Source organism: Phocoena phocoena, chromosome 3, assembly GCF_963924675.1.
Source record: "Phocoena phocoena chromosome 3, mPhoPho1.1, whole genome shotgun sequence".
Lineage (NCBI taxonomy): Eukaryota > Metazoa > Chordata > Mammalia > Artiodactyla > Phocoenidae > Phocoena > Phocoena phocoena.
In genome coordinates, this window is record NC_089221.1 from 14,386,884 (window position 1) to 14,398,914 (window position 12,031).

General features: G+C 42.9%; 1 protein-coding gene across 1 annotated transcript in view; it reads right to left on the reverse strand.

The window, feature by feature from the left end:
* Positions 1-12,031, reverse strand: part of MYO10 (myosin X) — a 215,886-nt gene that overhangs the window by 62,480 nt on the left and 141,375 nt on the right. Inside the window, exon 19 of the mRNA XM_065874870.1 lies at positions 9,690-9,770. Within this exon, the coding sequence (XP_065730942.1) occupies positions 9,690-9,770 (81 nt within the window). The remainder of the gene's footprint in view (positions 1-9,689; positions 9,771-12,031) is intronic.

The following is a 12,031-nucleotide window of genomic DNA, read 5'->3' on the forward strand; positions in this document are numbered from 1 at the left end:
CAGGGGAACTCCCCAGGGTCAAAGGCCAACACAGGGAAATGCTGGGGAGCGGGTGAAGGCAGAGAGCTTTCTCCAAGTCTGAGAAAAGCCAGGGACGTTCAGACTCTGAGCCCAAGCACCACACTGCAATCTTCCCCCAGTACCCATTCTCTGGTCTCCAAAACCCGGACCCTTTGCTCCAGTCATTGAGGTGAAACGCAGCTTTTAGAATCGATCCTTCATACAGATGCTGGGTGAGCAGTGGTGAGTTTTACAGCAAAGTCACAAACAGAAATCTCACATTAAGGGGGCTGCCGGCAAAAACATTAATACGGAGCCACTTAGGCTAGAAAACACACACACACACACACAAGATCGCAGTTTGCCTATGACTGATAGGTGGTCTGGGACTGGGAATGGCTCAAATGTTGGACTGGGCTGCTGTTCTGACTGGATGCTGTTCTAGAAGTTCATCAAGGTGAGCCAAAAAACGTACAGCCAGAGGGCTGCAGGGAGGTGGTGTGGCTACCCTTCACAGTGGGTGCAGGGAAAACATTTACCCATCTTGGCAGATGCCACCTCCCAGGTGGGAAGCAAGCAGGGCAGTCTGGGGTGCCTTTGCAAACATACCCTTCACCATGCCATGGTGCTCATCAGAGAGAGTGAAATATTACTCATCTGAGAGTGGATGTATTCCCTCATTGCAAAGAACAAGAGGATTCTGGAACTGGGGATCTATATGTTTAAGCACAGAAATACAGTTGAGAAAACCCAGAAGTACCGCACGATGAAAGAGTCAGAAATACGTGGCACTTTCCTGAAGATGACTTACACTTCATCTTTCTCTTATGATGGCTATTAATTTTATGTCAGATTAATTACCCTTAAGATTGAAAAAACTGATGGTAAAAATAAAATGTTCTAACATTCGGTTTTCCCTTGGCCCTAGAAATTTATTTCGGGGAAAGCAGATCTGGCTAAGTGGCAGCCAGCCACATTATTATTCGTTTCTTTTAAATGTAACTCAATTTAATATGAAAGACCACCTTCACATTTAAAACACTGATTCCCTTAAAGGGCACTTTTAGCAACTGAATAGAAATCAGCTGAACACATTCAAGTGGCAGTAGAAGCAGAGATTAGCATTTCAGACGCTCTTTATTATGTTCTTTCTTCAGGGACTTCTACTCTGGGGAACCAGAGGATCTCAGCAAAATGTGTCTCATCAGGTTTCTCCTGGGCAGATTGCAAAATATCGGCAAGTTTATGCTTGTGTGAAACAAGCACATGATATTAAACAAATCACCATTCAATTCCTGTAACTTTTCCCAGTTCCATACTTGTGTATCAAACAGTTTATAATACAACTTATAAAGATGGCGATTCTTGTGCAGATTTCTTTAAAGGTTGGTATAAAGCACAGGGCAAGAAAAAGCTGCAAAACTGTAGCATATCATTTTTTAAAGGGAAATTCTTTGACATGACAAATTCAAACAAAAGAAACGACCACTCACCATTTCCCCGTGCAACCTAATATTAAGCATGATTTTCCCTACACAAGATGAATTCCGTACCAAAAAAGATATTGCGTTATCAATGCCTTATCCAAGAGGTTATGTCTTTTGTTTTTACAAAGCATTAGTAGTTCAAACTTGTACATGCAATCAAAATCAGCACTTACCCATTTGTTTAGAAACTAAACACTTCCGGTACTCAGAGAGACGGCAAAAACCTGTTTTCCTCAGGCTTAAAAAACTCCTCTACAAAAGTCTACAGTACTGCGATCACTGTGAAACTTTTAAGCAGTGCAAATAAGAGAAAAACCCCTACCTTGGGTTTCTTTTGCCCCCTTCAGCTTTTGTCCACTGTAAATGGCTGCATCTTTAGCAGTCCGGGCTACAAGCATCTGAGCCGACAGACACAAAAACGGGCTTTCTTCAGCTCACTGCTGTTCCCAGTCTTTTATGTGGTGTCTTGGGCTCTGCTTGCTTAATTCCTGATTCTTCTGAAAGAAGTCCAGCCTGGTGAGGCTGGCGGGATGGCAACTGCCGAAGATACTTTTGACCGTCGGAGCAAACGAATCACCTTGCATGCACCAACAAACGTGCAAAGTCATTTGAAGGTGCAAAGACCCTGAATTTTCAAAGATGACTAATATTAAAAAGGAAGAACGCCCCAGGACAAAACCAAGCCATTTAGTTGTGATCTTGGAAAGTCCACCCTGAGAACAACACCCCTCCCTTGAGCCCAGTTTCATTTCTGGCTATTTATCCTGGTCTTTGCATAGCGCTCCTGAATAGTTGCCATGACAACTCGGTAAACAGGATTCAAGTGACCACTGAGGGGTTTAGCGGATTGTTTTGTTTAGCGAGAAGAATGGTAGCTTTAATGCTTCCTCTACTAAAATTTCCTGGAAAGGCAGAGCTGCCTTTTTTTTAGGTTGTGGGTAGGTGATGTTCTCAAAAGTCAAAGAAGCTGGCAAAGAATGCTCCAGTTACAGGAGAAGAGGCAACAGGAGTGGCAGTCAGAAAGCCAGGAAGAATTATGGAAGGTTACTGAATGCCAAGTGGGCATTTTCCAGCAAGGATGCAGAGCAAGTGGAATCATCTCCAAAGGCTGTTAAGACTAAGTATATTTGGGGAGGACTGAGAGTCTGACAGTCCAGACAGTTCTAAAAACTCCTCGCTCCCGGTTCTCCTATGCGCTCTCTCCTCCCCCACTTTTTCACCAGTCTCTTCTCTATAAAGCAGTGTCATTCAGGTTGTGTGCCACGGAAACTTCATTCTCAATCTTCACCCTTTGGCCAGGCAATCAGAAACTATCCTATTCTTAAAAATTTTTACTTGAAAAAAACGTTCACTGTGTTGTGAACAGATTATGAACGTTTAGCACTTTGACACATCACAACGGTATCATTTGTCAAAACTCAATCATACGACACGGTGAACTTTAACGTTAACTTCGGATTTTAATAATAATAGATCAATACTGGTTCACTAATGATAACAAATGTACCACACTAACGCAAGATGTGAATAATAGGGGAAAGTGTGAGTGTGTGTTGGAGGGGAGAGTGATACGGGAACTCTCTGTACTCTATGCTCAAATTTTCTGTAAATTTTAAAATATTCTAAAAAAGAAGGTCTATTAGTTTTTTTAAAAAATGAAATTAAAATGTTCATCCCATAACCATGTCAAAGACTAAAGGAGGGCTTCCCTGGTGGCGCAGTGGTTGAGAGTCTGCCTGCCAATGCAGGGGACACGGGTTCGTGCCCCGGTCCGGGAAGATCCCACATGCCGCGGAGCAGCTGGGCCCATGAGCCATGGCCACAACAGTGAGAGGCCCGCGTACCGAAAAAAAAAAAAAAAAAAGACTAAAGGAAATTAAAAAAAGCAGCACCTCGTTACAACAATCTGCCAAGGGTATGAGATTTAAAACTAAACTCAAAAAGGAAAAGGTCTGGCAGTAGTCTTAGCTTTTCCTTGATTCAGCTTAAACTGGGGGTTAACCTTGTGAGGATGAAGTGAGCATATTTTCCAACCCGAACACGTAACGCAAGGATGGACTGCTTCATACACTGCAGCGTAGCTGTTTCATGTCCCCGTTACCTCATTTAATACCTACAACTGCTCCCCTCAACAGGCACCATGACTTTACATACTTTGGAGAAAAGGAAACGATCCCAAGGTCACACAACTGCTCAGCGACAACAGGCTGGACAGATACCCAGTCACACACCTTTGATCTATTTCGATTTCATCCCAATGCTTCAGGGGCCCTGCACCTGAGCAACAGCCTTCCCACATGGGCGGGGCCTCTGTGTATCAGAGCTCGCTAGACCCAGGGTACCTTGCACCCCATGTCTCAGCGGGAGTGGCGCAGGGCCACCTATGCACTGATGAAAACCAGTGAATGGAAGATGCGGAAATGCAGATTTCATTCAGTACAAGTACAACCTTTCCCATAAATAGTAAGAGCTTTAAAAAAGACAACAGGGTGCCTTTAGGTGTAAGGAAAGAGTATATTCTCTGTTCCTGGGAATTATTTAGGAAGAGGGAGGATGATCCTTTTGTGTCTCATTGAAAGGGGATAAACCGACCATATTTCATCAATTCTTAACGCAAATATGTTCCCCTCTCAAATTGCCTGAATGTGTCTGTGACTTGCTGACCACCATGCTGTAATTCCATACACGGATGTGCATGGATTTCATCACAGCTTTTCATTGTCTTTGAAAATCACAGGCACTATTGGAAGTACTTGCACTGAGTCCAGCTGTCCTTTAAATGTAGTCTAAATACTCCTCTCTAGAGTCATCGGTGAAACAGAAAGTTATTTTACCTGCAGAAAGGCCTGGAAACAGGGTGACAAGGTGTAACTGGGTTACCAGTGAAGCAAGGATTTGTGGTGGACGAATGACCTCCACTTCATTCTTGCAAATTAAAAAGCAAGTGCCTGGAGATAAGACAGCATCGTGCCCTGGTTAACTAGGTAGAGCTTCTGCTTCCACAGGGATGTATAAATAACGGTGCCCTTTACAACCATGGGAGTCTTCGATTCAATACAGTAATAGATGCTTGGACTGAATGATGTACAATTCCAGAAAGGTCAATCAAAGTGCTAAAATCCACTTTAACCTTCTAGGTTAAACCCTTGCTATCTGGCAGATTTGCACATCCAGACCTCCTTGCCCAATCATGGCAGCGAACACATTCCCTAGGGGTACCCCACTTAGAGATCTGAGTGCTTGAGTATGAAGCACCCAGCCCAGCTCAAAGTGTTTGTGAATGAGTCTCCAGTGCTGTGCTTGGCCGTTCCAAAAGGGCTCCAAACCCTGGAGGTTTGGCGGGGGGCTGGGGGAGGCACCATGTCTGAGAAGGGGGTCAGCTGGGAGAGGGAGAGATAACACATTAACATAGAAAGACTGGATCACAGTAAGGACATCACTCTAATACTGACCTAGTGGTGTATCCCTAGGGTAACTTCCAGCTATACAAATCGAAGATGATCCAAAAACAATTAAACAGACCAAAATGGAACGCATAGCAGTAAGGATTCAAGATAGTGCGTTAAGTCTTCATCTTTGGCAAAGTCAAGTACTCACACACCATGAGCAACTCCATGGTGTCCTTTTACGAGCAATTTGATTCAACGTTTACTGAGCACATATGACAGCCTGGATGCCGGCTGAGCTACACAGCGGGGCACAAAGATGGCAGAGGCAGGCCCTGCAAAGTTGTACTTGGTCAAGGTCTTCCGTATTTGTGGAATACCTTATTCAGAAAACAGCACTGAGGTAGAGACACCAAAGCCTAAAAAGAAACGTAAAGGGTCATTGGAATAAAGTTTCAGTAAGGCTCAAGAGAAATAAGATGAATTAAATGAGAGAAAAAGATCTAGGAAGAATAAAATCGGACAAAAATAATTCAAGGTAGGAAATATGCTACAGTATCATCAGAATTACTTAAAGAAATGTTTGGCCTCTGTTAAAAAAAAAAAAAGAAACAGGGAAAAAAGTGGCAGGCAGCACCTGGATCGCACACAACATGAGTCCCTGGGATTAAACGTGCTCGATTCGTGAAGCCATTAATCAAATCACGATGCCGCTGGAAACAAAAGGCTCGTGTTTCCGTAATGCCAGCACAGCGTCCTCACTTCATGTGTGGTCCTGAGTGTTGTGTAAAAGAGGGACCTAGTCTGGTGTCAGCAGTGGCCCCATGAAAGAGACGGACACAGGTCAGCAGGAGTCATTTAAGAGGAAAGCACTGGCCTCCTCTGAAGTCTCTTAAAGACGACTTCGGTGTGACATGCTTCACAGCCCTCACATCTCGGGGCCTGGAGGCAGTGCTTTAAGACAAGACGCCCACAGCCAGGCCAGTCCTGTGTCTCAAGCTCGATGTTCCATTTTCCGGCAAACACCACTGCAGTCCGGCGCACAGACCGCACGGCTTCCCTCCTGGGAGGCCTGGTCTCCGCTCTCCCCTCGGCACGGACACCCCTCTTCCTCACTCTTCCCTTAGATAAACCTGACCCCCTGCAGCCACCTCTGCTAGAAGCCTTCCCCCAGCAGCTCCCAGGGTCAGGGCCACTCAGGGGACCCAGATCCTGCCTTTTTGGAGAAGACCTCACAGAATCTTTGAGGATGCACTTATGCTGGGTCAAAGCTCAAAGATGACCCTGCAGGAGTCAAGGATGCTTCCCCCTAGAACCCGAGAGCTTCTCACATCCAACCCACAGAAGAAGAGAGAGGAGAGCCAGCCAGGCAAGCTGCACACGACAGCCCTGCTCTGCCCCTGCAGCAAGTGGGCCCGGCCTCGCACTCGGGGCCGGGAAGCGCAACCAGTTCTCACGCCCCGACGGCTCTGCTGATACTTATCCGTCTGTCCCCTTCTTTCATTCTGTCCTGCAGCTCCTCAGGGGTTTTCTGAGGAATGTTAATAACAGACTTCTCTGACTAGAAGTTATTTGCACCAGGCAGGGAGAGAAGGCAGAGATCACGGGACACCCTTGGGGAGAGATTCTCAGGAGGCAAAGCAGGTTTTCTTCGATATAGAAATCTCCTGGGGTTGGTTTGGGCACTTCTGGCCAGAAACACTACTGCCTAAAGCAAACCACAACAGAAAAAAGTTATGAGGCCACGTCACCCACCAAAAACCGTCTGATGGAGAAGCTTGCCCTTTGTAAACTGGAAGTTCTAAGCCGAGGGGAGGACTGTATCCTTCAGTGCCATCTGAGGCAAAGAACTGGCTGCAGGCCGGCCCCTACCAAGAGGTATGCCTTTATTTTCTTCATAACTTAGTGCCAGGAGGACTTCTCAGCAACGTTAGTGAAAGTGTCTTCTTCGCAACGCTCAAGATTAGCTACAAATCGTTCACAAAAAGAAAAAGTCCACATACTATAACAGTTGAATTGACATAACTGTTCCAGCATGTCAGTTATGTTCTCCCCGCTTACATCAGCTTTTCAAAGCAATTATACAAGTCCCAAATAACGAAAACCCATAATATTCCCACAAAAGGATTTCTAGATGCTTGGGGCCCGAGTGCCCATCCTGAGTCTCACACACTCGCCAAGGAGAGGAGGCAGCCTGTACCACAGGCCTGGGGCCCAGGGGGCCGTGTGCACACACTCGCCAGGCCACCACGGGAGCCTTGGATGTGCTGTACAGGCTCCTAAAAGCACCAAGCCGCTACTCCACTTTTTCTAAGGCCCCAGTTCTCCAGGCCACAGGCTTTACAGCCCTTATTCTTATGCCTTTTGGGTCACAGAACTGCCAAAAGAAACCTCTAGAAGCTGCCCAGATCCATGATCTACATGCCTGAATGATGTACAAAACACCTCCATATATGTACATCTGAATACATCCTCTCAAGCCCCCGTGATGAACATCTGACCTGACGAGGGCATGAGGTGCAGACTGGAAATACACATTCCCCATCTCTGGGTAAAGGCAAGCAAGATTTTCCCTGTGAGATTTCTAGAAGCATCTATCTTTGGACAAAAGAAATGTCGTAAGAAACTCTAAATGAGGGTTGTTTACATATATTTCATATACCATCACCAGTAACACTCCAGTATTTGCAATGGAGCTAAATGACTGCTAAGCGAGTTGTAATCCACTATTTCTATAGTCTAATCAGACCCTTCGCACTTAATACCACACCTACATCTTAGGCCTCAGACAAGTCAGTTCTCATGTCTGACTTGCTGGGTGCCTTGAAAATGGCACCAAGACGTTTTCCAAAGTCTTCTTCAGCCCATCTGCCGGCAGGTTATTAATCAGTGCCTGTCACGGGTCAGGAGGTGAAAAGGGCTGTGAGCCGACACAAATGGAACCAGAGATGGGCTTGGGTCATTTTTTAAAATGCAAACACCAAAGCAATTAGGCACAACCAAGTCCCAGCAAGGAAAAACAAACATCAAAAAGAGGCAATTTCTTCAACATCCTGGCTGTTGATGCGTTTTCAAGCAGGCCTAATTTCAAAAGTGATTACGATTTAAAGGAAAAACTAAGTCCGTGCCATCCAAGAGAGAAAACAAAAACATGGAGGGCTGAGATTTTAAAATTCAAATTTCTATCCTTATAAATAAGCACCGGCAGGTCCCCTCCATTTCTTTGAATCTAAGGTGCCAGTGGCTGTAAAACTGCACAATTACTGAACCACTAAGAAGAGAGAAGAGAGTTCCCACTTAAACTGTGGTTCGCCAAAAAGCTGCAAGATGCATCTCAATACCCAAGACCTTAAATTGGGGGAAAACATGCATCTTTAAGTGATGGTATTATTACCCCTGTTGTAAAAAGAAGAAACACTGGCAGAGGTTACACAGCTCCTGTGAATGGAGACCCCAAACGCAAAGCCCATTTATATCATCTTGTAGATCCTGCCCATTGGGGTTTTATAAAGCACAGCAGGTGGATATAAGCCAGCTGACGTAGTACATGGTTATGATTTAACTATTAATCTCCAACATTATGTCAACACAAGCTATGTATTGTTAACTTAGTTGCTGTTTTTTTGTGATAACCTAAAACATTTTACTATAAATTTGAGAAATGGAATGATGAGTTACTATGTCAACTACCAGAACCGATGCACACCGAGTCATCACAGATCTACAGAACCCCAGTCTCAGCTACTTTACGCCACACAGATGCCAAACTCTCCCCATCGCACCTCAGAGTGAGGTAACAAACCAAACGGATTATACTCCCCTCATTGAGTTTTGCCTTTCTAGAAGACAGAATTCAACACTGTGGTTCTTATTTAAAAACCCTTAAACTCTAAGTGAGGAATCGCTGTAATATTAAGTCAGAGGTAACTGGTAAACAAAATAAAAATAAGATTTAGCATCAGCAAAGTTATTGACAGCGGCATTGTGGAACCTAACAGTCTCATGGGAAACAGTTCAGGTCAGACTACTTATCTTAATCCTTATGAGGATAGCATCTAGTTCTTCCACATGAGAGGCCCTTGACATTATTATTTTGTTGGGGGATTTCCTTTCTTCACAGGGGTAACTAAGAGCAGATGTTTGCCAAATCGAAATAATTTCAGTTTTTTAACAGCACTTCACGGCAAGTCGCCCATTTAGCCTTAGACTCAACAGCTGCATTCACCTAATACTAAATCTTTTTTGTTCAGATAGATTCTCTGTATAAAACTCACATGGTTTCTGATCGGGATATGGCATTAAAAAGCTAAAACCAAGAGCCTAGACACAAAAACTTCCTCCGACGACAGGAGTCTTCCAGTTAGTTACAAACAACGAGTAAAAGTCCTTAAAATCCATCATTACTACTTAGAATACAGACACTCTGTCACGTTTAACAATAAAGCAAAAGAAAATAAAATGAAAAAGAGCTCTACCACAACAAAAAACACACCAATCATTCCTTCCAAAGAAGGCATGTCCCATTCTGGAGCTTGCCCAAGAATTTCAAACCAATGCTTAAAATAAAAATGCGAAGGCTTCACAATGTTTTCTTTTAAACCAGATTTCTCTAAAGCATAATGGCATCATTCAAAAGCAGACAAATAGGCCCAAAAGACAAAGGGATTTTTTTTCCAGTGAATATTATGTTATAATAATGTCATATACATTTCCAACCATCTATAATGAAAGGACTTTGGAGAAACCGAATCTCTGAGTCACCACACCAGGAGGCAGTGTCCTTAAATAAGACAGTGTCAGTCTGGTTGTATCTTACCTTCTGCATGTTTGGCTTGATACAGCGAACAAAGAAAGGATTAGAGGAGCTTAGCGTTGCCATCAAGGAATGCAGGGAGTCCTATTAGAAAGGAAAAAGTATATGTTGATTTAGTCTCTTATTATGTCTTTAAATTTCTCAGCACCCTAGGCACTCATCAGGAAGAAGAAAAAGAAAACAATATAAATCTGAGGAATAATAGCATTTTCATTTTTAATCCTGTCATTCTAATAAAACAAAGGTATTATAATTGTCATAGAAGTTATTTTACATATACAAAACTCATTTATTACTTCCTTGACACAGTATCATTAAAAAAAAAAAAAGAAAGAAAAAAATCTGTTCTGTTAACCAGCAAAAAAACCACCTTGGGATATTTCAATGTTTATACAGAAAACCTGAGAAGTATCCACTCTCCACTGGTTGTTCCTCTTAATTAATTATTTCCATCAAAATGACAGCTTCTACCAGTATCTCACTGGTCTTTGAGCTAAAATCTCTCATTCTTCCTTCAAATCACCAGGCAGATCAATCTTCTGTAACACTACTGTCTTTTCTTTAGGTTTTTTTTTAATTGTGAAGATTTTTTAACATTTACCAAAGCAGACAGAGCATGTAATGGGTACCCATTATCAGCTTCGGCCGCCGGCTCATCTCACCTCATCTCATCCCTGTCCCCGTACACATTATGCCCACTTCTAGTAGAGAAGCAAATCCCAGACACTGTGTTATTTCATTCCTCAATATTTCACTATGTATTATCAAAAGCTAAAAACTTTAAAACATACAGAGGTAACCATAATATCATTCCTGAAAAGATTTAACACAAATTCCTTAATATCAATGTGAAAAGGTGCAACTAGCTCAAGTTTCATTTTAAAATACTCAACTGTCTCGAATTTCATAAGTTAAAAATAGCGTATTCTTTGAAATCAGAATGCAAATAAGGTCCCCGGCGTAGTGTAGTTGGTTGCTAGATCTATTCAGTCTATTTTAATCCGTTGGTTTTCCCTCCGTCTCCATTTGTCTGTTTCTTTCTTCTTACAATTTTACTGTTGAAGAAACTAGGTTGTCTACTACACTGATTAGTTACTTCTGTGCTCAGAAAGCTTTAGGATTTCTCACAGATGACAGAATGTCCTGGAATTCATGGCCCTTCATACTCTGGTATGGTACCCATTTAACTTCCTACAAGGTATCCCGTCCTCTGGGAACAGGTCTCACATTCCGGACTCAGGAGTCCGCCTCTTGCCTTTGTCTCTGCCTGGAAGCCCTGCCCACTCTCTTCCATTTCCTTGATTCCTAGTCCAATTTAAGTCCCAAACATCCACAAAGCCTTCCAAGACAACTCCAGGCAACAATGACCTAGAAAAAGACAATGTAACAACGCCGCTGGACGATTAAGAGCCTAGGGTTTAGAGTCAGACCGACCCAGGTTCAATTCAAATCCTAGCTTCAGTCCTCAGAGGGACCGAGCAAGCCTCCATTCTCTAAACCTCAGCTTCCTCATCTATAAAGTGGGGACAGTAATACGTACTTCTAAGAATATGGGAGAAGTGAACAAGGTAGCATATATAAAGTGATTAGCCCAATGACTGGAACATAGAGGGTGTATAATAAACGACAGCTATTATTATTATTGTATCCTGTAAGGGTCACACCTGCCCAGCACTGTCAGCCGTGGTGCTGTGGGTCCAGCTCATCCCCAATCATGCTGTAAACAGACCTTAACGCAGAACTCGCCCACCACCTCGAAAGCATCCAACTTTGATTAACTAAATGGAAGAGAGCCTCCCAGAGGGCAAATTTAATAAAGGTCTGTTGACTGACATGCCTCCAGCTCCCCCTCATGCTAAGATTTGGGGGTAAAGCAGAACAGTTAAGTTAGAGAAATGGTCTTCATGTTATCTGCCTCTAAACTACCTAAAAGGCTTACATACTTAAAATGCACGTAAGAATGTTTCTTATTTTCCCTGAATTCTAGACATCTGGACAAGGTAAATGACACTGATCTTGTTTAACCATGCACTTGGTTATTCTTCTTAGTTATGATACTGTAAACATACCTGGGAAAAATAAAAACAATCCAGACACAGGAAGAAAGATACTTTATATGCACATGAGTCTTTAAATACAAATCAGAGTGATCCCAAATGACCAAACAGTCCTTCTTATGAAGACTTACTATTTCGTAAGCTTAGAATAAGTAGCTATTTATTTTTGACAAAAAAAAAAAAAAAAAAAAAATCTACATTTTTTTTTTCATCTGGCTCAGAAAAAAAGAAAAGTATATTTTCTTCCTAGAACCCTGACTGGTTTAAAAGGATGATAGAAAAAATAAT